The sequence below is a fragment of the Pholcus phalangioides genome, unplaced genomic scaffold (assembly GCF_987345545.1).
Source record: "Pholcus phalangioides strain wild (caught in Gottingen) unplaced genomic scaffold, Ppha-v1.0 ptg000031l_1, whole genome shotgun sequence".
Lineage (NCBI taxonomy): Eukaryota > Metazoa > Arthropoda > Arachnida > Araneae > Pholcidae > Pholcus > Pholcus phalangioides.
Genome location: NW_028301621.1, coordinates 2184017 through 2211994, shown reverse-complemented (window position 1 = coordinate 2211994; position 27978 = coordinate 2184017). Strand labels below are relative to the sequence as shown.

Here is a 27978-nt window from a genome sequence, read left to right as displayed (position 1 = left end):
GCCCTTATTGAGCAGAATGTGTGCCATCTTAAATATTAAATAGACTGGTGTGAAAAAATTAATCTAAAATATATGGCTGCTTTTTTTTTGATAAATTTTTGTGGGTTTTTTTTTTTCATTTCTGTTATCGATCCCAAATAATATTGCTTTACTTCATTGTTTTTTTCTTGTAACATTAATTTTGTGTCTCCAGTTTAGACATCCTTGTTCTAGAACTTCATCCCTTCCCACCCCTAGTGGTTCAAAAGCATACTGCTCATTTTTAATTCAGTTGTTGTTGGGGATGTTGGGGGTCATGGCTTGCAACATATGCTAGGGCAAATAAAATTGAAATTGTTTCAACAGAAACGAAGCACTGGAGGACTCCCTCATCAAATTGGAACTGCTACAGCCCATGGAAAATTACGAAATATTTAAATATACAGACTCGCAAGAAAAATAAAAAATGCAACACAATGATAAGTTATTCATAATTTGTTTTTTGTTATATTTGATAGCATATTTGGCATAAATTAGCTTAGAAATGGCTATTGTAGAATTTTGAAGGGGGAAAAAAAAAATAAAAAAAATGAGTTGAGGATTTCTCAGTATCTGCTGTTAAATAAGGTCTCTCAAGCTTTTATAATGGCCATGGCCCCCACATCCTATAGCAATGCCTTCTAGGCAGGGATCTTTGGTGGGCCCTCAGACCAACCTTTCAGGGCCCTTCTATCGTGAACTTGTAGCGTAAACTACTTTGTGCACTGTGTGTACCTGTGCACTTTTCAAATATAAAGAGGTTCCGCTAAGAGGTTTTGTGATCAGATATTCCTTCATTATTTTGATTTCTACCCTTTCATGTTTTTCTTTTTTTTAAAGTCAGAAGTTAACCACTTGGAGATGAGTGTGAAAAACAGCGCTAATCCCCAATTATCACCTCTACTGGTGGTCGATATCAGTTCGTTATGCCATCATCTGCCCCAGGCCCCCAGCTGGAGCCTTGTCATCCCAACTCTTAAAGGGTGCCATGATAATGCCGCAATCGTCCTTTTTTTCCGCAATTCTCTCCTACGATTCCTATTTTATCTCTCCCTCCCTTTTGTTTACAGCCAAAATCTCACTACAAAAATTTCTAGAAACCGCAAAATGTCACTGCTTTCCCTCCCTTTTTGACGTGTTTTATTCGCTACTAAAAAAAGAAAGAAAAAAAATTTCAGTTCCATTGGAGAAGGGACGACGACAAGCGTATCTTTTCCACGTCACGCTGTAGTCAAAGTGCTAAAAACTCTGTGGGGAAAGCGAATCTGTTTCGTAGATCGGTTGCCGTAAATAAGAAGGCAAAAAAATGAGGGAAGAACAGTCTCTATCCATCCACACACGAGATTTCATGAGAGACTATAGGTTTCTTTCTTCTGGGATCCCGTAACGAGCGTTCATCCCTGAAGCCAGATTTTCCTAGGAGTAGGCTTTTTGCACAGCGTGAACCGAACTGCATCATTTCGCGTCGGCAGAAATGTGTTACATAATCACGTGTTTCCAAGCATGGCGCATCAGCTCAGGACGGCTTAAGACGACTTCATATACAGTGTGTTGGGAGTTCTAGGACGACTATATAGTATGACCCTGACGTCAGCTGTTCTATCTTTGAAGGGAAGGGAAATAGAACAACACGAAAATGAAAAGATCGCTGAAACACGCAGCACACGATGGTTAACTCCTCCAGAAGCAGTCCGCCAATCACACCCAACGTAAAGCGCTGTCGTGAGCCGTATTGTGCTCTGTAGGAAACCAGTCGTACTGCTTTTCTTATTGGTGAATGGACGGCGTGTTGTGCTGGGTGATTCACGTTGCGCAGCACAGAAAACCTGCTTCTAGGAATAGGTTTGTTGCGCAGCTGAACCGAATTAGACTATTTCGCTCCGACAGAAACGTGTTACATAATCATGTTACGCGTTTGTGTTTTCGTAGCAAGGCGCATCAGATCAGGGCGGCTATATAAAGTATATGGCTTTGGCATCAACTACTCTGTCGTCTGCATGCTCCGGTTTGAAGGGAAGGAAAAGAAAACACACAAGAGTGAAGAGAATATCTGCAAAACCGCGGCGCACGATGCATTTGACTCCTCCAGAAGCAGTCGGCCAATCACACCCGACATAAAGCGCTGTCGTCAGGCGTATTGCACTCTATAGGAAAACAGTCATGCTGCTTTTCTTACTGGTGAGTGGACGGCGTGTCGCGCTGTGCGAATCATGTTGCGCGGGCACGGGAAACATGCTCCTGGAAACCCGGCCTTAGGTGACACAGCCCGAGCCACGTCTGGTTTTACAGGGGGGGAGGAGACAGAACCTACTTTTTTTTAACCTTCAGAAAATAACTTTCGGGTATCTTTATCTTAGGGGTTATTCAAGTATTACGTCAGCATCGATGGGGGATTTCCGATTTGTTGACTTTTGATGACTGAAGGGGGAAAGTTTGGATGATGCCATCATCAACCACCCTTTATAAAAATATCAAATATTCTTAATGGCGTCTTACTTGGTGCACGAAAAACGAATAAAACTTTTCACAAGTTTGTGGGTACCTGAACTAACATTCTCCCTATTGAGTCCCCTACAGGGCCACTTTAGTGGTCTCTAAATACTTAGCAGATCCAAGTGATCTGGAAATGTGCCGCGGATAACTTTAGTGATGTAGAACCACACTGGTGGCCGCATCATAAGTTGAAATGTGCCGCAAGTCATTCAGATGGTCTGAAAGTGTGCCTCGGGTCGCTTGAGTCATCAGGAAATGCGCCACAAGTCACTTGAATGATCTGAAAGTGCGTAGCGGGCCACTTTAGTGGTTTGGAAATGTGTCAAGAGTGCCACTAAAATCTTCTATATATATATAAAATGAATGTATGTCTGTTTGTCCTTTATGCATTACTGCACCATTCATCCGATCGCCATGAAACGTTGGGAAGTTGTTGAGTACACTCCCGCAAAGGTTTCTGGCATAGTTTTTTTTTTTAATTTTTTTTCCTTTTCTTCCATTTCCTTGGATTTCCTTTCTTCTGAGATCACAGCAACGCACGATGGGTAAGCTAGTAATCTATAAAAAATGTATTTTGCCACTTGAAGTGTTAATGTATTGCAGCCCATTAGGTGATCTGTGTGCTGCAAACGACTCAAGTGATTTCGAAGCATGCAGAGGGCCACTCAAATGATCAAATGTGCCTCCAGCCACTTAAAGTAATCTGCAACTGAACTACGTGCCACTTAAGTGAACTGGAGGTTTGCAGCTGGTCGCTCAGCCGCTGTGGTGGTCGAGTGGTCATAGTGACGGACTCGCATCGCGGGGACCCGGGTTCGAGCCCCACCGTCACCACAGTGGTGGTAGGCTGAAGTTGGTTTACTGTGGTTCCCAACTTCGAGGCGCAAATGCGAGCCGATCTCCCCGTTAAAAAGTCTCGCCACAGAGAGCAACAGTCCTACAAACAGTACAAATATCCAGTCACTGCACATTACTCACTTCACTTCTGAGATATAGATGGCAGCACTGAAAAATCATACACAACACTAGATACGCGCTCAGACTGTTAGGCACACGCACTTACACTTCCGGCACAACTCAATAGGTAGTAAATTGCCTATGGCAATAGACCTGAGTTGTGCTCGGTTTCAAAAAAAAAAAAAAAAGCTGGTCGCTTAAGTGATCTGGAAATGTTCATGAGGTCACTTAGGTGATCTGGATATATGCTGTTGGCAGCTTATGGGCTATTCAAGTATTACGTCATCATTGATGGAGGGGAGGGGGTTTCCGATTTGCTGACTTTTGATGACAAGGGGGGGGGGGTTGGATAATGCTTACGTCATCAACCACCCTTTATGAAAATATGAGTTAGGATTCAGAGGTGCAGAGCTGATGACGAATTTTGACTGACAAGGTGGGGGGGGGAGGGGGTCAAAAATGGCTAAAAATTTGCTTACGTAATACTTGAACGGCCCCTTATAACTGGAAATGTGCCACAAGCCACTGAAGTAATCTGGAAATGTGTCCCACTTAAATGATTTGATGATCGTTTGTGGGTCACTTGAGTGGTTTTGTTATTTGTGCTGGACCACATGAGAACTCCGAGGGTCACAGGTCAGCATGTGTGTTTTAAGAAAATGTGTGTCTTTGGAAAAAAACCAGGCATTCATAAACATATGCAGGCCATTCTAATCATTGTATCCTTCGGATATAGTGTAACTCCAGGAACTGTTACATCAAGGGTGTTCAACATTCAGTAGTGTGGGCTATTTCATTGATTTTGAAATGTGTCGCGGGTCACTGAAGCTGACCTGTAAATATTTCTGGGTCAATTGAGTACTCTGGAACTGTGCCGCAGTGATCTGTAAATTTTCCGCGGGTCACCTAAATAATCTAGGAATGTGCCGCAGGTTACTTGAGTGATCTTTAAAAGTTTCATGGGTCAATTGAGTGCTCTGGAACTGTGCCGCAGTGATCTGTAAATATGACATATTTACTCATCAGAGAATGTGCAGCGGGCCTCTTGAATGACGTGTAAATGTACACGGGTCATTTGAGTGATGTGTAAATGTACACGGGTCACTTGGAGTGGTCTAGAACTCTGCCGTGAGTCACTTAAGTGTAGATGAACAATATCGCAGGTTACTCTAGTGATCTAGGAATGTGCCACAGATCACTTAAGTGAAGTGGAACAGCAGCTTGGGTAACTTGAGTAATCTGGAACTGTGACACGAGCCACTTGAATGACCTGAAACTGTGCTGCAGGTTCTCTTGAATGATCTGGAAATGTGCCGCTTAGTTCATTTTTTACAAAATGAGGTTTGAAGCTGTGGGTCTCAACAGATGACTCCGGGGCCACATTCAGTCCATGGGCAATGGGGTATGCATGCATGTGCTACATTTCTCTGGCACCTAGACAGGTTTTTTTCCTTCTCTGAAAAGCACGGCGGAAAATGGATCACGATCATTAATTGGACTTTTAAAGTAACAGTAGAAATTTAATTAATTTCTTTTTAGTTTTGCTGTTTACATTGTTTTTGATTCCACATTCTGTGGAAATGAAAGATTTTTAAATTTATTAGAAGTTGAGTTTCGTGCAATATCAATAGATAATACTATAATTAAAATATATAAGGTGCGAATCTCAATGGCATATTTTTAAATGCCACGATAATTTGGGAATTCAGTTTTTTTTCCCCTCCTATTTTTTTCCTATTTTTTGTCAATAGTTTTCCTATTTTTCCTACTCTTTTTTTCAAATTTTCACTTCTATGCCTGAAATAGTAAAAAAAGTTTTAAAACAAAAGTGATAAGAAATTTTTACAATCTCACATTTTAGGGAAAAAAAATACGAGTTCCTTAATACATAATGAAGAGACAGGTAAAATCATATCCAATAGAAATAAAGGATGCAGAGCGATATCAAAAATTTGTAAAGCAGTTTGTTTACGTGAGGGCTAAAATTATCAGAAATGGACTTTAGTCTTTTGTTTGCCTCAGTTATTGGTAAGGAATGTACATATCTAAGTTTGAAACCAAGTTTGAGCGTGGATGTGGTTCTTTTTTTGTAATCATTTGAAATCAGCTGTAAATTGTTGTTCCTATTTCATCTAGAGCCATCCAGTGCATAAAATAATTGCAGCGTTGAAAAAAAAAGTGAAAACAAATTCTGTTTTTTTTTTTGAAAGATAGTTTTAAAAAATAATAAATAGTTTTCAATTTATAACAATAATAATTTTCAAATTATCTATGGCTAACTTGTATGTTTTGAAGTGATGTTTGAGTGTTTTTAATTGCAAAGCGCCACTTTTAAGTGCAATGCTAAGTTAATGTTTGATATCAGGAGTTATTCATTTTTTACAATTGATCTATATGTTGCTGTTATTTTGTAATTGTTCCTTTTCTTATGGCTTAAGTTAAATTTATAAATTTTTCAATAGGTTGCAAACAACATGGATAACCAAAGGCAACAACTAATGCATGAGATGGCACATTTGTGGTTGAAAGTAAGCTATTTTTTATATAAACCATGAAATGTAGGCTGTATACATTCAAGATTAGTCATTCAAGTTCAGAGTGAAGTTACTTTTTCAAAATTTTACATACATTTAAAACCACAGGTGTAGACTTGACATTAAAAAGGTTAAATGAAGTGCTTATATATTTAGCTGGATGCTGTAAACATATCCAGTTAATTTTATCCATAAAATTTATCCAGTGTGTTTTGTATTCTAATTAGAAGCCCTTCATAGTCAGTATTGGGGTGAGCACACCAACCACTGCATCACAGGACTTGTGTTTTTCATTGTTAAAGAACATTAAACAGTAAAACCTCTATATACTGTCACTGCTCTTACACTTTCATTTTATTACATTTTCTGTAGCCCCAGCTGAAAAATAGGAAAATCAATGTTAACAGGACACCCAGATAAGTCATCGCTGAATTTTTCCTGATTTACCGTCACTTTTTTTGTGAAAAAAAGTCTCCTTGTACCTAATATTACTGCTTTGACCAAAATATTCTTTGTATTTTGACTCTTGAGGGAAAAGGGCAGCCTTGTTACAGTTTTTAAAGATGATTGGTTCAAAGTGTTGGTCCCTTTACAAAGAGGCTTAAACATCTGAATGCCATCCTGACACCATGTGTTATCACCTCCTTATCTCATTTTGTTCAAAGCCTTCTAGTAATTATAATTCTGCTCTAAAATGATTAAGAACAGCTATTGTTATGGTTTTTTCCCCTCTTTTAAATTAGGTGAAAGGTGAACAGTGTAGTTTTTGCACTCCTCTTATTTTTTGCTACGTGTTCTAATCCTCAAGATTTCAATTCAAAAACCGCTCTCATTGATAGTGGGGGAAAAATGAATTCAACATAGCTGAAGTGACATTTGCAAAAAACAAAGGAATCTTCAAATGACTCGAAATGATATTTTAATCCCTTCACATCAGGTTGATGATTGCAACAAAGGTAATGGCTTCTCAAATCATGGCAAGTGGGTAGGACTCTTCTTTACTTGGTTAAAATACATCAGGGTTTAACATGGTTGCCACAACAACCTCGGGTGGTTAGATCATTTGATTGACTCTTTCCAAGACACATGGGGGGGGGGGGGGGTAAGTCTTCTTTGTTTTGATTCATGGCTCAAAATGTACTAATTTCTGAAACTATCTTGAGTAGGCTTTAGAAAATTACTGGCTATATTTTCTTCATCCTTGAAATCAAAATTTTTTACAGATTTCTTTTTTTAACTTCCATTGATTCCTCATTCCTCTTATACTGCCACTTTTCAAATATAAAGAGGTTCTGCTAAGAGGTTTTGTGATCAAATATTCCTTCATTATTTTAATTTCTACCCTTTCATGTTTTTCTTTTTTTTTAAAGTCAGAAGTTAACCACTTGGAGATGAGTGTGAAAAATAGCGCTAATCCCCAATTATCACCTCTATTGGTGGTCGATACCAGTTCGTTATGCCATCATCTGCCTCTTCTGAAGCAGCTAATTGGAGCAAAATATTTTGTTGTTATTGTTCCCAAAGTGGGTAAGTTTCATTTGCATGTGTGGAATATATACAAATATATTGTAGTATGTATTTTATGTATGGGATATTAAGAAAAGAAAAATTAATTTTGTGGTAGAATTTTTTTTTACTTGTTTTCCTTAAGAACTAGGAAATATCTAAAAATGTGTTTTGCTTCTAAATGGTATTGGGGGAAATGATGGGGGAATTTTGGTTCAGAATACCAAAACTGCTGTTCACAGCAGAGACAATAAATGTTGGTTTTGCCTTCTAGAAGCTCTCATTGAACACAATTTGAAGCTGAATCACCAGTTTTCTTTAAATTGACTTGAATTTCTCTATGCTAAAATATTTGATCAAAATATTCGGTCAAATATTTGTAAATATGACCATTTGTCTAAAATGTTACATTTAGGAACATAATTTAATGATTGGTTTTGTCAAATAAAATTAATTCACAAATTTTTAATGAACATTTAATTGTATTGAGTTGATTAACTCAATTAAAATATCTAACTAACATTAACAACTGATTGATGAATCAGACCCTAGTTTTTAGACATTGTTCTCTGAAATTTCAGATATTTGACATGTTATAGCATGTCTGTGACTTCACTGACTAGTATTTTTCTAAATTTGATGAAGGAAGAATCATATGGCTTATCACGCCTGTTCACCTGTGTTGGCCAAAATCAATTGACAATATTTTATGACTAATAGAGATCAAAAACAACTCAAAAACATTCTATTCCCTACCCTCCTCACCTCTTAGTGTCTAATTATCTGTGCAAGCAAGTATTAAGAACTTATGCATGCTTCAATTTTTTTCTTGAGAAATGCCTGATTTGATTCCATCAATATTTAATGAAGTCATCTAAATTTTATATGCATTAAAGTTGACTCATTTCTTTCCCAGTTATTGATAATTTGGATCAGTTGAAGAAGAAGAGTCTTGGAGCAAGAGAAGCGATACGCTGGCTTGAATATATTTTCCAAAAAGGAAGCAGGTAAGCATTGAAAACTAATATATTCAATAACATAAAATACTCTTAAGCTTCTATTAATAAACTTTAAAATAAAGTACAACTAAGATAATTAGATGAGTAGTACAAGTACATATTTATATTTTATACACATATATTTTTGTTCAAACTGTCATTATTTCAGAATTCTCATTTGATGATATATATATTATCGTCAAAACCTTAAGTGCGGCCAATTCATGATTCAGCTAAGAGTTTTGGCCTAAGTCGGATTTGTAGAAATGATTCGAGCCGACCGATTCATGAAGTGGTTGGAGATCCCTGGCCAATGTTCAATGTGCTGATGTAAGATGGTCTGGTAAGCTCCAGATCCATTTCTTTCATCCCCAATGTGATACAAATGGCTATACATAGTAGCTATATATTGTATTAACTCCATGTGGCGAGAGGAAAAAGTAAGAAATTTGAAAGAAAAACTATATAACAATACAAATACAAATATACAAATACAAATACAACGCCACAACAGGCAAAATGCCCAACGAGGTGGCTGATAAAAAGATGCCCATAAAAATATGGATGTCATATGTTTCAAAAATACAGCAACCCAATTAAAAATTCAATTAACACAAATTACAAACAATATATACACATGATAAAATATTATACAATGCCCATAAAGAATACTTATGGTTGTCTTATTCTAAGAATGGATAGCTTCTCGATTTACCCCAACATGTTTATCGTATTTCTTTTTAAACGTGTCAATTGTGTTACAATTTACTACCTCCGGGGGTAAGCTATTCCATTTATTAACAACCCTATTGGAGAAAAATTCCCTGCGACACCATAACCTTGCATTGTCCCTCACCAATCGACACTGGTGTCCCCTTGTAAAAGCAGTCGATTGGCGGTGTACTAAAAGTTCATGGTCCATCCTATCCATCCCATTGAAAATTTTGAACACTTCGATCATATCTCCTCGACACCTGCGTTCATCCAATGTAAACATATTCAAAAAATGAAGTCTTTCTTCATAACTCAAGCCCTGTGTGCCAATAAGGACACGCGTAGCTCTTCTCTGCACCCCTTCAACCAAGTCTATGTCCCTCTGTAGGTATGGTCTCCAAAACCTTACAGCATACTCCAGTCCAGGACGAACTAAGCCTCGAAAAAGCGGAAGAATGACTTTAGGAGAACGCGAAGAGACCTTTTTGAAAATGAGACCAACATTCTATTCACTTTTTTGACCACCGCTGAACAATGTTCAGAAAACCTAAGTCGCTCGTCAATGAGAATTCCCAAATCGGTGACTCTAGTTGCATCCGGGATAGTGACACCATTCAACTCGTAAGAGAACCGTGGGTTGTTCGAACCAAAATGAGCGACCATGCACTTATCTACGCTAAACGTCATGCTCCATTCATTTGCCCATGCTGCAATCTTGTTTAAGTTGGTCTGGAGCAACTCCCTATCGCTTTCATTTCCGATTACCCCCATTAGCTTCACATCATCTGCGAATTTGCTAGTAATTCCATCGATACCCTGATCGAGTTTGTCGATAAAAAGTGAAAAAAGTATGGGGCCAAGGACACTTCCCTGAGGAACTCCACTTGTGACGTCTGTCCAACCAGAGAATTCCCCGTTCACCATAACTCGTTGCGACCTATCTCTTAACCACGATTCTATCCAATTCAGCAAGTTGCCCCCTATTCCAATCTCGTGTAAACGCTTCAAGAGTTTGCCATGTTGGACCCGATCGAATGCCTTCTGGAAATCAAGGTAAACAACGTCGACATTTTTGCTCTTACCCAAAGCCTTAGTCACGTAATCATAGAAGCAAAGGAGGTTAGTTACACATGACTTCCCCTTCCTGAACCCATGCTGATTATCCGACAATACATTATTCTCGTCTATCCACTTCACAAACTGCCTTTTGATGATAATTTCCAAAATTTTCGAGAGGGAGCTCGTCAAACTCACTGGACGATAATTAGACACCACTTCTCTACTACCCTTCTTAAATATCGGAACAACGTTAGCCAGTTTCCAATCTCTCGGGACGATACCCTCAGCAACACTACTCCTGTATATCTGTGCGACTGGCCCCAACAATTCATTAGCACCTTCCCTGAGAACCCTGGGATAGATATCATCTGGTCCTGGTGCTTTGCTTGCACATACATTTCTTAGAAGATTTAGGACCTCCACGTCTTCCGTTTTATTACCCCATGCAACACCCGTATATCGAATATCATTATCTCCATTAAAAACCGACGCGAAAAAGTCATTGAAAGCACTACACATGCCTACATTGCTCTCTACTTTTGAGCCTCCTATCGAGAGGGGGCCAACTGTCCCCTTACATCCATTATTGACGTATCGAAAAAATGATTTTGGGTCAGAGCCAATGTTATCTGCCAACCTAGATTCAACTTGCTTTTTACTATCCCTTATCGCTTTCTTCAACAGTCTTCTTTTATCAGTAAACAATGATAGGTCACCTCGTCCACTTTTATACTCTCTGAATGCTCTTTTCTTTTCAAGATAAAGGTTCCGCACGCTATCCGTGAACCATAGAGGGTGTGATGTACAAACACGCTTTTTTCGAACAAAGGGTATGACGTCGTGCAAAACAGAGGACAGCTTCGTACTAAATTCTTCCCATTGACTTACCACCCCTACTGATTCCAACCGGTCTTTGAAAACTTCCGCTAACCTTCTTCGCAAAACATCAAAGTTAGTTCTCCGAAAACAAGGAACCAGTCTTTTGTTATCAACCTTACCCGAGGAAAAGTTACAGTGAAATCTGACGATACGATGATCACTGGAAGAAAACTCTTCCCCCTCCGAAACATGTTCAACTAGATCCTCAGAACTAGTAAGAACTAAATCCAAAATAGCAGTACCCCTAGTGGCTTCTGATACATGCTGATACAAAAATTTTTCGAGCACCAACTTAAGAAAGTCTCTTTCATACTGATTTCCAGATGAAAGGTTCTCCCAATCAATACCCGGGTAATTGAAATCCCCTAGTATGAGAACCCTCTTTCGCTTACACATGTAGGAAATTTCATCATGCATTTTGGCGATGTAGTTTTGATCCCTATTCGGTGGATTGTAACAAACCCCAACAATAAGCTTATGACGTCTTTTGTTCTCAAGTTCAACCCATATGGTTTCAATATCACTTCTCTGCACGTTACACTCTCTAGCCTTCAAACATGATTTCACGTATATCAACACTCCACTCCCTTTCCTATCAGATCTATTTCTCAAAAAAGTATCGTATCCGGAGATGTGTAAGAAAGATTCATCCCCATCGTTTGCCCAAGATTCTGTAATGGCTATAAGATCCAAGTCTTCCACAACTATCATAGTTTCTAAAAAATCTTTCTTGTTACCCAAGCTCCTGGCATTTATTAACACACATTTTAATTTGCCCGGTGGTTTGTTGTCAATCGAGAAGCCATCCAAGTCAGAGGTGGGTAATTTCAAGTCAGTACTGTTGTGATTATCATTAACTAACCCGCATTCCCGACTACGTGGTCTGGGAGTAAAAAACCTGACCTAAGACTATCGTAAACCTCCCAGACCCCTCTCTTATTTAGATGGATCCCATCCGAACGAAGCCACCTATCGGTAAATGCGGGAAGCTCCAAGAACAATATAGGTATATAGTTTTTTCTAACAAATTTTGAAGGAAAAAAATGATTACAGCATTGTGACTGTGATATGATGGGTTGCCATAGCTAATGTGGATATAATTATCATGAACAAGTACACCAAATGATGACCTCTGAATGATGAATTTTATTTTCGGACTTTGAAAAGGGATCTCTAGCCACTTTGCGAACTGGCTGGCCAAAGCCCGAAATTTGAACTTTAACCAGGTCAGTTTACAACAAAATTCACGAAGTGGCAGATTTCAGGCTTTGGCAGTAACATATATTTTTTTATTATTCCAAATATATGTTTGGAACATACGTATATGCTTGATGCTGTTTTAATTAATGTGATGTATATTTCACATACATTATATCATGTATTAAATATATAGAATTTGAAAGTATGTACAGTCTGCCCTGCTTAAATGGATACCAACAGTTCCCGCACACAATATCCAAATAAACGATTCATTTGATTGTGTGGGGGAACAATTCAGTTGCTGTTTAATACTGTTAGTTATAGTTTACATATTGAAAACTGATGAGAAACATAATAAATCATAATATTAATAAAGCTTCTGGAATAAATCAGACATCGAAATGAAATGAAAATTATATTGAATTACAATGATCACAATACCTACTTTTTTTTACTTTTCATTGCGAAAGTTAGCATCCTCTATGGGCTCAACAGAGAACAAAAATAAAATAATTGAATTTTCAAACTGAAGACAACTTAGATATTTTGAGGTCACTACCCAATCTGAAGTCTGTTTTTTCTGTCTTAATTTTGCAATATATTTGCCATTAATTCAAATGTTTTACCAATAAAATATATACGTAGTGGTTGATGTGTATTAACAGTTATCGTGTGAATCATAATATTCGCTTAAGCGGGGGAACTTTAACATTGTCTCTATGGAAGAAATTTTGGTTCCAGAGAGGATTTTATCCATTTACTCATTATCTGATTAATCTGGACTGACTGTTTATTCAAACTATTGATTGTTTTCTATAGCACAACAAATAAATGTTGTTAATACGATATACCTCTTGAATACATGAAAAAACCTATTCTCAAACTCTCTTCCTAGGTCTGTTATGCATTGAACTAATTTTTTTGAGGGGGGGGGGGGCTACTGCACTTATATTGAACCATTTTTTTTAGCTGATAAATTTTATTTCTGGCAATTTAATACAAATGTATAGTAATACAATGTTTGATTAAACAAGTTTTGATGGTTAAAATAACATTTTTATATTTCCTAGGCATGTTAGAACTCAAAGAGATGGAGAGAGGAGTAATCTTCATCCAATGAAATATCCAAAACGGAAAGATAAAGAATCATGGTAATTTTCTAATGAGTAATAATTCTTGTACATGAGAATTGTAAGTAATTTGATTATCCACAAAAGCAAAGAAGAACCCTTATTCAAGGAAATTGTTTGTAGTTTGGACAGCTCTGTTTCTTTCTAGATTTTTTGTGACTTTTCATAAAATACAGTTTTCATTAAAATAAAAATATTCTTTTTCTTTAGTTTGAAAACAAGAATGAGTAGGGTATTAAGGGTTAGTCATAAGTAAGTAAGCCTTAATGCAACCAAATTGAAATAAATTACTTTCCTAACTGAAACCTGATTCCTAACGGGAATCTCCAAAAACATTTTTTCCCTATCTCCCTAAAAGTTAGAAAAAAAAAGTGTCCAGGGGTTCTTGCTCTGGGATCTTCAGTTGCTACGATCAACAAATTGGCAGTATAATCTTATGCATTATGTCCCCACTCCCCATTTCCATGGATTGCAAATTGTAGACCATATCATGCTCTATTCTTAAACATTTTTTTCTGAAAATTGAAGGATTATCCAAATGAATTAGTGGGCATTTTTCTTATACATTAAGCATGCCTGCGATGTAACAGTAGTTCAGTGATACTTCATATATATACAGTACAGTAATATGTACAGTGATACTTCAGCTTATGAATGTTTTGGCTAACAAAGATTTTTACATTGTTTTTCCTGCCTTAGCTAATGATTGCGCGTCATAAAGTGAATTTTGGAAGCAATCACCATCAGAATTACTCTCACTCGAACCTGATTAACTCGAGTACACCTCAGAATCTTTTTCCAGATGTACCTTCAATTTCTTTTTCTGAAGTTTTTCAACCATTTAATGTAAAATGAAATATTTAGTTAATAGAAAATGCATTGAAAAAAAAAAAGAGGGTCTATGTTTTTAGAGTACCCGTTTTTTAAGTGCAAGAATCAGCATCAAACTGAAGTCTTGCCATTCTAGGAACTTATTTTTACTGTCTGCATACATGAGGCACAGAAAAGAGCTGACTAAGTCAGAAATGGATGGGGATACCTGCGAACTTGACTAGGTTGTGTCAACACCACCTTTTGTCTGCTAAAGCTGTGTTGGTTGTGTCCATAGTGTAAAATAAAAATGTCTTTAGTATCTGATTATCCTTTGAATTCTCATCCAATTTTGAAGCTGTCCGTTTCAGCTTTCGTTCAGTTTGTTGTGCTCCTTGGTGTTTTGAAAATAACTTATCTTTAAATTTTGGGCAGCACCTGGAGCGGAATAAAAAAATTTCCATAGAAACCTATGAGACATCAGGTTTCGGCTAGCTCATGTGATTCCAGAATCATCTTCGTTAGCTGTGGTATCACTGTATCTGTAAAATACAGCCGCTGTGGTGGTGGAGTCACTGGTCGGCTGAAGTGGGTTTTCTTTTGATTTCAAAACTTCTTTCCCAACTTCGAGGTGCGAATGCGAGTTGATCTTCCCTTTAAAATGTCTTGCCACAGAGGTACAAGAGTCTCGCCACACACATTACAATGGTACAATTATTCATTGTCCTTCAATCATAGTTAGAAAAATTTGCTGGCACTCCACATTACAAGTATTACACAGTATCAAACCTCACGTTAGGTTCACAACACATGCATGCACGTTCGAACATGTACCTTTTTGTTAGAAATTTAGCAGAGGAATATGGACAAGGTGCATGTGTGGTTTAGTAGTAGTGTATCTGTAAAATATGAACACTTTAACAATGAGGAAATTCAAATGACTTGATCCATCAATCATACAAATGACTCAGATTTATCATTTTTTTCTATCAAGAAATATTTGTATGTTCTTTTGTAAATAGCGAAAAAAAAAATTGGCTTTTCTAGTTTTTTACAACTAAAATGTTTATTAAGGCTTCTTAATTATTTAAGCCATTTGTTCCCTTTCAAACACATCATTTAGTTCATTGTGTATTTGATTTCATTTGAGTTTACTGATGAAACAGAAATTTGATAATTTTCTTGACTTAATTGTTTTATTATTTTGCCCCAGGGATTATTTTCAGATACTGGAATGTTGCAGCTATCTCATTCAACAGCAGCAACATTTGAAGTCTTCATGTTCCTTGGTGACCTTCCTTGTCGGATCAAACAACCACCTGCCAAGTAATGCAGCTGTTCTGGCAAAATCCCTAAGTATGTATTAATTTTATGACATTTGAGCCAATTCTTTTGTGTGTGTGTGTGTGTGTGTGTGGGGGGGGGGGGATGTGGGATGAAGTAAATAGATCTTCATTATGTTTTATGCTATTTGCTTTGTGATATAAGTAGCATTTCCTCTAAACTGTGCACATGCATTAGCAGGGTTCATTTTTGTAAAAAAATTTCCCTGACATTTTCCAGGTTTTCCAGTCAAATTTTCAAAAAATTCCAGGTTTTTTTTAAATCAAAAAATTAATATAAATTAATAAAAATTTACAAAAAAATTAATTATAAAATTATTTATATTAATTATAAAATTATTTATATTAATTATAAAATTATTTATATTAATTATAAAATTATTTATATTAATTATAAAATTATTTATATTAATTATAAAATTAATAATTTTAATTACAATATCATAATGACATCATAATTGTAGATTTTTTTTTACACGCATTTATGCTTTTCAAATACACCTGATGGGGAAGAAAAATCTAACACAATTAGTGAATGAAAGATTTTCCTTTTCTGCAATTTCAATGCCCACAAGATCAGTTGCTTCCTTTGTGACACAATTGGTCAAAGATGTAGTTGGTTGCACTGCATCAAAATTGTTTACAGTTGGCTTGCACTCGCGTATGCACTAGAACTAAGAAGTTTAGCAATCGGGGGTTGTTCACCGAACTCCTTGGCATGGTTCTGGATAACTTATCTGCCCATGTTGCTCATATTAAGAGTTCTGCCGCAAAGCTGACACCACGATTTATACGAGTCATTTTTGACTGCTTCGATCCAATCAGCCTACTGACAATTCAGGTTTTTATCTGCCCACATGTTTTCTTACAACTCATTGTTTTCAAATAAAAATACCCTCGTTGAAATCAAAATATACACGTGCGTCATTCGCCATTCCTAACTGAAGTCAACTTACGAAATAATTGCAACTGAGCTTTCTGGAAACACTAGAAAGAGTTACGATAAGCTCATAGCACTTTAGAGAGAGAGAGCACTCAAAAGAGATAATACGCGTTTCCAAGTGGACTTACGAAATCCTTGTTCCTCCTCGGCAGTATGTAGAGTTTTTTGCGATACATTGCAATATTTTACGGACTATCGATATTTGCAATGTTATCGTAATTCCCTTTTTTTTATCCCGGTGGGAATTTTTTTTCTTTATTATTATTTTTTTAACAATCTTTTTTTTTCCCGATCAGATAGCAATCGTGACGATTTTCCAGGTCGTTGTCTAAAATTTCCAGGTTTTAAAACAAAAATGGGCCATTTTCCCTGACTATGTAAACTTTTAACTCAATTTGACAACTGCTAAGCAACCCTCAAATGCTGTGAAGTTGGAACATAGTAAGCAATGTTAATTTCTTATATGCAAGGATTAATTCTGTTCAAATGCAGTATACTCTTCCGTATCTCAACCATTTTTTCTTTTCTTAGAAAAATTTATGAGGGTTCATTCAGGCAACCCCCAGCAATTGTTTAAAACATTATGAATCCAATTTCCCAAAAAAAATTTGTCTCAATTCAAAAAACACCTGAAATAACGTTGACAAATTAAAGAAATATTAATTTTTTTATAAAATAGAGAAACACATTTTTATTTACAGCAATAATTTTTATAGAATCAAAATATAGTGTGAACGATTGAACATTATTTTTTCTTAGTCAGGGCCAACTTAAGGGTATCATGGGTCTCCGTGCCAAGCGATTTTTCTGAGGCCCTCTATCAGGCAAATTTACATGTTTACAGTCTATAAGGTTTTCGCGGCCATCATTTGATAAAAATTGTTTTTTCGGGTTCGAAGACCGTCGTCCGTTTGAGTTTGTTCTCAACGTTTCCCCAACACTAGTGGTTGGCATCATCAGGAGAATTGATAAACTGGATCAAAGTCAAGTTTTCCGGAGTCTCAGGTTGTATTTATGCACATAAGTGGCTTGAACTACACTATTGTTTTGCGATTGGTCAGTTGATTCTATGGCTGGCAGCGTATTGTAAACAGTTGTTATGCTGGTAGAACCTGATTGGCCGAGAGATGTGGAGTTATCTGATTGGCTGTTGTCATCATTCTGTTGCTGGACCTTGAAGGGGAAGGTTCTTGTTCTTCTGAGAGCTGGTGTCCAGGATCTGCTCAATTTCAAAGTTTCTTCTCTTCTATTATAGCTGTTTTTGTGCTTGTATATTTCAATAGCCTCTCTGTAGATTCGTGGGAAGAAGTGGTCAACATTAGCTATTACCTGTGTTTTGCTGAACTGTACACTGTGGTTGTCGTAAAGCGCATGCTCTGCCACCGCCGACTTTTCTGTTTGGCCCATTCTGCAGCATCGTTCGTGCTCTTTTATTCTCGTGGCCACAGATCTTTTTGTGGTTCCAATATATACCTGACCACAGGTGCACGGTATTCGGTAGATCCCCGGTGTTGATAGAGGGTCACGGTGGTCTTTTGGTGATCGCAGCATTTCACATATTTTTCTGGTTGGTTTGAAAATGGTCTTTATACGATGTTTTTTCATGACCTTGCTGATTCTTGCCGTCACTCCGGGGATAAAAGGCAGCACAGCTTTTCCAATTGATTGTGACTGCTCATTTTCCGTTGGTGATTCCTTGATGGAGCGTAAGGCTTTCTTGATGTCGTCTTTCGTGTACCCATTAGAGCGGAAAACTGATTTTAAGTGCTCAATCTCTTTACCTAGATCTTTTCCTTCACATAGTCTTCTTGCCCTCTCGATCAAGGTTTTCAGTACGCCTCGTTTTTGGTGAGGATGATGATTGGAGAGCTTATGCACATATCTGTTGGTGTGAGTAGGCTTACGATAAATGTTGTGGCCTAAACGTTGACCTTGACGGCTGACTAGAACGTCCAAGAACGGGATCTGACCTTCTTTCTCTGTACTTCCTTTTCCCGAGCACTCTTGCTCTTATTATCCGGCGACATTGAGTCCCCGGTCCCCATGTTAACCACTCCCCTCCACCGTCTACCCGCCAACTCAGATCTGGCTCCACTTTTGAAAATGCTGCCAAACCTATTTGTCCAAAACTCTCTCTACCCATTGGTGATATTGTTCACTTTGTGAAACACTGAATTAAACTCAAGGTACCACCTTATAACCTAATTTGATAATCAAAAACAATTTTGTCAATTTGGTTCACATGATGCTGTCATGAGGGCAATCTCCCCCCCCCCCCCCCTGAAGTATTCATTTTAAAAAACCCACTTTTCAACGATATTAATCAGAAAATGATAATAGTCTTAATAGTCTTCCTTCCCATGCTTGGAAGTCCCAAAACGCAGATTTTATTTATATCAGACACAACCTGCTGGGACACATCAATAGAAGTGACGCCAATATAGGAAAACATTCTCAACCTGTTTTTTTATCCTTGAACCTATCGTGAAGCGCGGCCCAGTCGTCAGGCATTTCATTCAACCAATGAGAAAGGTTTTCGCCTGGACAAAGAAGAAACCCAACAAAAAGTAAAGTTTCTCAACCCCTTTTGGAAGAGAGAAAACATGGAAACTTGCTCCGGGACCATAATAAAATAATGTTTTAGTGAGAGAGCTTGAGGCCAAGGTCTCTAGAATTGCTATTAAAGGAATGGTTGGTGGTTCGATGACGTGCCTTTAATTAATTTTTAAACGAATGGGCAAATCCATATTTGGGATGTGAATTGTGTAATCAAAGGAAAGGTGGTGAGTGACCATGTTTTGTTATTACAGTCGACGCTCATTATAACGACCCCCTCGTCCTGTCGAAAATGAACATTATACTGGAAGGTTGTTATATCGAAAGGAAAAACATACACAGACCTGCCAACTCTCTAGATTTAGGCAGGAGACTCTGGATTTTTCATCCTTCCACCCGCTCTCTGGATCTGTTAAAATTTCTCCGGATTTTGGCAGAAAATTAGATTTTACGCAAGCTTTCACGTTGTCGTGATGAAAATGACTGCTGTCATCGTTAGGGAAAACACCCATAGAGGACAGCTGTGGTCATTTCCATCGAGCAGCCGTAAAAAAAGTCTTGGTGATCACATTTAAGCAACTCGCAAAGACGTGACTTTGTATACGTAGCGGTTATCTGCAATACAAGGGTATGGCCTTGGTTGCCGAAATTCCTGTATAATCGTTATTGTATTCCATTAACAACCGTGCGATAAATACAAGTTTTTTTTATCAGCAGCTTTGTATTTTGAAGTTTTTTAAATTGTTTTCCTCCGATTAAATGTCTTCAGAAATAAAATATAAAACTTTAAGCTATTATAAAGCTAAATATAAAGCTTTCAAGAGTTCATATACCCAAGATTGCCAATCACTGATAGCATCCACGAAAGGAGAGACACTTATGTTTTATGAACAGTATGTAGATGTGATTTGTCTATTCTGCATGGAAAGACTAACATGGAATTATATTCTGCTCAGGGGCAATGCAGAACCCGCTTTATGGGAGGGGGGGGGGGTGAAATGGAACTTTTTGATTTAAAAAAAAATGTTTTCTGAAGGGGGAAAAAAATGTGGTTTTTTTTTTTTTAATGAGTCTATGAGTGCCGGGAGGGGGGGGGGAATATCTCTGGATTCCAAAATTCCAAAAGTTGGCACGTCTTCATACAGGTTATTTGCTATATGAAAATATTTGGGACTTACTGGTCATTGTTATGAAATGGATGATGTAACACATTAACTTCCAAGGAATGGCTGCAGCTTCAAGCAATATATTCCAGGCCTTTTCAATGATGATAAAATTTCAAAATGCGTAATCTCATTACAACTACTTCCTACCCCATTTCTGAATCGATACTGCGCCTCTCCTAATGTTCGAATTACGTTCTCTAAACAGTCTCTCATTTCCTCAAGCACAAATTCACGCTACATCTTTTCCGCAGTTGCTCAATAGCTTCCTACAAACACAGAGTCAATATAATGAGCTTTGACTATATTCTTTTTTTCTTGGTGCGAGTGAATATACAGTGATGAAATGTCTATTAGTAATCTTCATAAAGTATGTCTGAAAACAGAGTAAGCCATTAAAAATCTATATCGCATTTCTGTTTTTATTGTGTAATTTAATTCAATAATATGTCGTGACACGACCCACGACAATGTAAAAAAGAATAAATGGTGAATAAAATTGTTCAATGCTGACTTTTTCTTTCCAGATATCAACATGGAAAATGTGGAAAGCTTTTTCGCAAAATGGCGCAACAGCACGAAGAAACCTGGGTGAAGTCATTGAAGTCCAGAGTACCTTGTAGGAAACGGAAAATTAATTCTCATAGCTACGCATGCAATTTCATTGCCATCTGTTACGAGGGTCTTACTATCCTGTAAGAGGAAAAAAAATATATGATGGGGCCTGGCACGTCCTAATATCGAAACCTCACGCGTATACTGAGTTTCAAACTAGCACCACATGTATAAAAGATATATATATAACCAAATTAACCGTTTGAAAGGTATAAATGAACGCTTAGGAAAGTATTTTCCAGAAGTTTGAAGTAATGTGTTGAAGAAAATGAAAAGATGCAGCGTTAATATTGCACACACACAAAAATGTACTGATGAGAAGAAGCACCATGAAAAAACCATTTGTGTATGTAATGTGCACTGAAGAAACTGTTTTTCGTCATTTCATTGTGCCATTTTCAGAACTGAGTGCGAGTTCATGATCTCTTTGTACAAAATATATTGAAATCAAAGTTTTGCCATTCAAAAGAAAAAAAAAATGTCTTAGTTTTTTTTTAAATCATTTTTCGCTGTTTGAGCAAGAAGCCTATGCTTTTATTTTTATTCGTGTCGACAATGGCCATTAAAAAATGTCATTCAAATCTAACTCGCTGCCTCAGACATCTCAATTACCACCACCCCCCTCCCTTTACTGTTTGTCATTCCTTTTAAAAATTCCATTTCTCTCAATAAATAGTTTGGATTACTCAATTAACTATGTACATTTATTTGCAAACCCCACTGAATCATTGCAGCATAAGTGTATTAAGCAAGGACGCACTGATATGTTGGAAGGGTATTTATTGAGCTGGCAGTCACGCAGGGAACTGCAAACTTCAGATAAAAATTCTTACATATCTTATGGCGTCCCTGCTCGATATTGAAATTTCTCAGTAAGATGCTGAATTGCTTGACATACTGATTATAAAAAATTTTTAATTATGCTTCTCTATTTTAACTGGGAATCTGCATTAATAACGAGTTTGTAGTAGTCTCTGTAATTTGAGATGATAGATAATGCGAGGTAATGGAATTTGTAAAAATTCATTCTCAAAACGTTTCTGGCAAAAAAAAAAAACCAACAGCGTGTTTTGTTTCATTTTTTCTTACAAAGCGCAGTAATTTTAATTGAAATCTGAGAACAGCAGCACTAATCCCTTTCCCACGATCAAAAATTTATTTTTTTTAATACAAAAAAAATGTTTTTAATCGAAATTTCAGAATAATACCTTTGTGTGTTGTTATAATCGATTTGTTAATTCCATTATTATTTGAAGGCTATGAACTCTCGGAGAATTTTTATTAAAAATTCATTACGACCTATCTTCTAAGCCATATTACAATGATAAATCACATAAAGGCCCCTGGCCCACAGACCAAATATGGCCCTGGGATTAGGGGCTGTTCAAGTATTATGTAAGCAAATTTTTAGCCATTTTTGACCTCCCTCCCCCCTTGTCAGCAAAATTTCGTCATCAGCTCTGCCCCTATGAATCCTAACTCATATTTTCATAAGGGGTGGTTGATTACATAAGCATTATCCAAACACCCCCCCTTCCCATCGATGACGACGTAATACTTGAACGGCCCCTTATCTGATGCGGCCTGCTCTCCTCAAATCTAATTTTGTAAAATGAACAAAGCGGCACATCTATGGATCACTTAAGTGTGTCATGATACACTTCCAGAACATTTAAGTGGCACATTTCCAGATCACTTAAATGACCGGGACACAGTTCCAGAACATTTAAGCGATCCATGACAGTTTTAGAGCACTTAAGTGGCTCCCAGTTCAGTTCTACATCACTCAAATTTGATAATGTGACGCAGGTAGCTTGAGTGATCCACAGCATATAATTACGGATCACTTGATGCATGGCGCAGTTCCAGAGCACTTAGGCGGCCTGGACACATTAGGGATATATTAATTTAATTTGCGAAATATTTAGAGATCTTAAAAGTGGCTCTGTAGGGTACAATGGGGGGTTGTTACTTTAAGTGCTCAGACGAATGAAAAGTTTTTCTCGTTTTTGGCACACCGAGTAAGATGCTATTTCATATTTTCATAAAGGGTGGTTGATGACGTAAGCATTATTTAAACTCCCGCCCCCCTTGTCATCAAATCGGAACCCCCATCGATGATGTAATACTTGAATGGCCCTTACTCCTTAGAAAACATTCATGAGCCAAAATAATGTGCAAAGAATTCACAAATTAATACCATACAATTAAATTGATGTTAATATTTATGGAGAATAATCAATAAATAATGGTTCTCCCAATAGCGAAAATCTTTGTGTGCCCCAAGTTTTGGGTAGTGTCCTATTGGTGGAGTCGTCTCTGCTAAAAAAACCATGGCATTTCGTTTAATCCGTAATGCTTTTTTTAGTATTAAAAATTGGGGAATCGCAAAATGAAACAAAATATAAAATAGTGCGATGTTCGATAGGAATTGGGTTTTTTTTCAAATTGATGAAATTGTCACACGCAATTGCTTTGTGACACATCGTTTGAAATGATATTAATATCTGTTCAATCAGATATGAAGAGTAATAAAAACTTTTAACAGCTAAAAATCCAAACACTCGCATATGGAGTATTTATCGTTCGAAACTTTAGGTTACTCCCCTGCAATCAACCTTCAAATTCCATTTCTCAATGTTTAGAGTATTCATATACACACATTTTCACTCATCTTTTTTATACAGAGATAAAATTTTATTTTTAGTAAATAAAATAAATTTGCAATAAATCAGACAAGATGGAGAAAAACAATGATTTTGAAGCTCGAATAATAAATATGTTCAAGAGACACATCAAGACAAATTGCACAGTCGGGTAGAAAATCAAAAACTATGATGTTTGGTGAAAACTGCTTCTACAACTTTCAAAATCCAAGATATCGCCATCGTTTGTTTAAAAGTTGCGTATACTGTACATTTTTAAAATCATAGCACTAGTTAAATGTCATTGAGTCCAGCTATACATATATACCCCAGTTCCAAAAGACATTTATGCATTGCAACAGCCAAACCGCTTGTAGCCGGCCGAGATGGGGGAGTATGGGTATATGAGACATTTTTGTGAAAGGGCAGGGAGGGATGATTGACAGCTGTCGTCAGAGGCGGGAACGAGAAAGACAAGCGTATACGCAACACCTCCTATAACTACACGTATACCAACGCCATCTAGCTATAGATGGCGTTGGTATACGCCCCATCAGTTGGATTCCGGAAGCTCCACTTCGATGAAGCTGACTGCTATTTCAAAACGAGAGGTTACACTATCATGTTGTTACCCACGACGTTGGCGAAATAATTTTGGGAAAAGAATTTTAAAATTATCAAGATGTGTTAAATTTTATTGCTTATAGATTATATTGTTTAGATATTTAGAATTTATGGTTTGTTGCGCTTTCCTGGAACTTGACTTACAATTAGAGCCAGCTTATGTGCAAAAAAAAGGACACGCAGCATCAAATAATTTTGTTTTATTAGTTGCATGCCAACACAATTTATTGAGCCTGTCATAACAGGTGCTCTATCTGAACAAAATCCTGGCAATTTATTAATTGGAACACTGCTAGATTTCCGAAAGTTCTGTGTCATTTTGCAATGTTATCCGTACTGAACTTCTAAAAGCCTCCATCTTCTGAAATTTTCAGAAAATGTTTTATTCTTTTTTATTACAATTATGGCGATACTCTCATGAAAAGAACTTTCCTTTACCCAAAATTCGGAGAAGTATTTTACTCCTAATAAGATTTTTAGAAGTGAAATGAATTTTAATGTACTATTGTAACAATTATTGTTATGGGGATGATGCCCCTCGTATCGAATGAAAAACATGAAAAGATTCTCTACATAAGCTGAAATGAATTTTTACTAGGAAACTGGGAACGGTCCTGCTTGAAAACGTTCACAACCTTGAGACTCCTTTCCTAACGGCCATATGCTTCGCAAGTTCTGTTACTTTCTCTAATGGTTATATATTTGGATCATGCGTTAGGGAGGGATAGCTGCCCCGTACGGAAAATTTGAGGGGGTAGCAATTTTAGTGACAAAAATGTATAAAAGCACTTTGTTGTGATTCTGGGAGTTGGAAAATCAAACCGCAAAAATTAGCGCCCACTCCTCCGGGGCACCATGTCCGCCTGTCCCCCCACCCCCTAGTTGCGGCCCTGGTCATCAATACGCATATTTTCAGTTCACACAAAGAAAACCTTCTATGTTTGGATAAACATGACTAATCGCCGACCAATATTATTTACAAGGACTGTAAAAGCAATAAAGAAAAATTTGTAAAAAGCAAAAAAATTACGGTATGTTTTTTTGTGTAAAAAAACATAAGGGCATGTTGCAAAGGGACATTAACATGCACATGAACTGAGCCCATGATAGTAGTATATTTCATTTTGTGCACAATTTTGCAAGTGTTGTTTTATTTCTTTAGCGTGTTACTAAGGTTTTTGATTGTTAGTTGAGAGGTTAGTACACAAACCTCTAGCAATACGATTTGACTTCCTTCTGGGACGGCTGCCTTTAGGATTTGGCACCAGACTGCAAAGGCTCAGTTATGCCCATTTTTGTGCATAAAATGGCCGTACAATGATAAAAAAAACCCCACCTAAATAAAGAATGTGGGGGGGGGGGACACACACATTGTTACAGGGGGAGCCTAGCGAGCTATAGCAAAGGGCGGCAGATTTGAGGAATGAGTGGCCGAGAAAATTAGTAGAATGTGAAGAGAGTGGCAAAATCATAAATCAGTTTCTGCCTAGAGAGAGAGTGACCTAGAGCAGGGCTTGACAAATCAAAAAATAATTTAAGCACCAGCCAAATTTCATAGGAGCCAAGCATTTTTTTTTAAATAATGGCTTTATTTTGAAAATAATGCTTTTTTTTCAGCTTATCTAGGACTCAGCAACCCTTCTCCATGTTGGTAGAGACACTGACATAATTACCAAAAACTTTGTTATCCTAACACTTCAATTTAGCAATCAAACATATAACAAATAATCAACATTTTAGGCACCAATGCCAAATTTCTATATTCGTCATAGTGACCTGGTGCCTGGGAATTGCGAAACCCTGACTTAGAGCGTGTGCAAGTACGTGGATGACCAAAAGAAAAATCGAGTGATCAAAAGCGTGACCTAGAATTGTTGCAAGCGTGTTGATGACCAAGCAAAGAACTACAGAGCGAGGGACCTGGTTAATGAGCGATCAAAATCGTGACCTTGATCGGGTGCAAGCATGTGGATGACCAAAACGCAGTGGCGTCGGAGCCGGGGGTGCTCAAGCACCCACGGTAATTTGTGGCATGGATCCGAGCACCCCCAGAATTAATCCCGAAATTAAAATTTCCGATATAAAACCAAAGACGAGCACCCACAGGTTCGAAACATTTCCGACGCCCCTGCCAAAACGTAACCTAAAGAGCGACTATGCCAGGTCAGTGAGTGATCAAAATCGTGGCATAGAGCGTATGCTATAATGTGAGTGACCAAAAGGGGGGAACGTAGAGATTGTGTGAGCACGTGAATGACTGAAACAGTATGCCAGCGGCCCAAAGCGTGATTTACAGGCACAGGCGTTTTCACAGGAGCGGGAGTCCAAGACGGATATTTCCCAGGGTGGTGAATTCTAGGAATAAGTAGTCAAGAATATTAGAATAGAATGGGACAAGGGAGGCAAAACAGTAAATACGCCTCTGATTGTTGCCCGATTGTAGTAGTATCTGAGCATGAGACTTCCTCATTTTCTACGGATCTAACGTTTTGATAAACATCTGCGTTTACTACCAACTGGGGTTAGGATTATTGATAAGAAGACAGTCAACGTGAGCAAAAAAGGCACGGCTGTAATTTGTTCAGGGGATTTATGTCCTTTCATTGTCAAGTTTGAAAAACTCATTTTCGCAAAAGGGACAGTGATTTTACCTCTCTTTTTCTTACGAAGCAGATAATACCTTATAAGTGGGCTGTCATAAAGTACACTGGCACCGGATTAGTACGTGAATACATACAACAAAATTGATTGTAATGTTTTCGTATGGCTCCCAAATCGAGTTTTCTATCGCTTCTAGGTAGTGCATTCAGAAAATGGCCAGCCCCTTTTCTTCCCCACAGATACGATCTTATCCAAAGGTCAACGTTGGTTTTACTAATAGATATTTTTCTTCAAAACTCACATTCCATTTCTATCCAAACGTGAATAGGTTGACCTTTTTCTTTACTCTTGAGAATTTTAAATATTTATCATTTCTATGTTTAAGTTGTCAATTTTAAGCATCACTTTCGATTTGGAAAATGCCTAAAGAAATTCGTCGCATTTTGTTTGATGAGGTTCAGGTGATTCCGATTCTCCAATTGAAAGTTCCGACAGCGAGTATATAGTCACGAACAGGAGACCACAAGTACACGTATATCATAGCTATAAGGAGATAGGATAGTGGATAATATATCGTCATAAGCAGAGGCGTGCATAGAGGATCCGTATCCCCTCCAAGTCAACCAAAAATTAGAAAAAAATTATTTCGGTAAAAAAAAATGCTATATCGAAACTAAATACCTTTTATATGCTATGTTAACCAATAAGAATGGGGATTCCCTCTCTGATTACTTTTTATCATAAGCATGGACAAAGATCATTGGCGTACGGGGGGGGGGGTAATATTGAGGTTCTAATCCCTCCCCTCAAACCGAGATTATAGTGTTATTTTGCAGGAAAAAACGTAACCCACCCCCCCCCCCAGAAGGAAAAAATTTTGAACCCCTACCCCCCCTTGAGAAAATTCTGCAGACGCCTATGACGGAGATACACTGAAAATGCAAGATGGCCACAGTTGGGAGGTTGAATTACGATTGAAGGGTTATCCGTATATTTGTGAATATCATGTCGCTTTTGTATGCATGGGTAAACATGATGCCCTTCCCTATCACCCCCCCCCCCACCCAAATCACAAGAAGAGTTGGAGGAAGATGGAATATGGCTGGAACTAGAGGCACAGTAGCAGGGTGAAGTTTTTCAAGGAGATATACTGTGCATAAGCACTTTTTGCAAGTTTGAAAGCGGAAAAA

At 37.5% G+C, this 27978-nt stretch overlaps 1 protein-coding gene across 1 annotated transcript in view; it reads left to right on the top strand.

Annotated features, from left to right (window-relative positions):
* Positions 1-21608, top strand: part of Smg5 (Smg5 nonsense mediated mRNA decay factor) — an 84214-nt gene extending 62606 nt beyond the window's left edge. Inside the window, exons 19-24 of the mRNA XM_089252789.1 lie at positions 5931-5996; positions 7373-7529; positions 8425-8515; positions 13429-13509; positions 15512-15654; positions 20831-21608. Coding sequence (XP_089108915.1) covers positions 5931-5996; positions 7373-7529; positions 8425-8515; positions 13429-13509; positions 15512-15654; positions 20831-20898 — 606 coding nt within the window. The 3' untranslated portion in view covers positions 20899-21608. The remainder of the gene's footprint in view (positions 1-5930; positions 5997-7372; positions 7530-8424; positions 8516-13428; positions 13510-15511; positions 15655-20830) is intronic.
* Positions 21609-27978: the final 6370 nt, after the last annotated feature.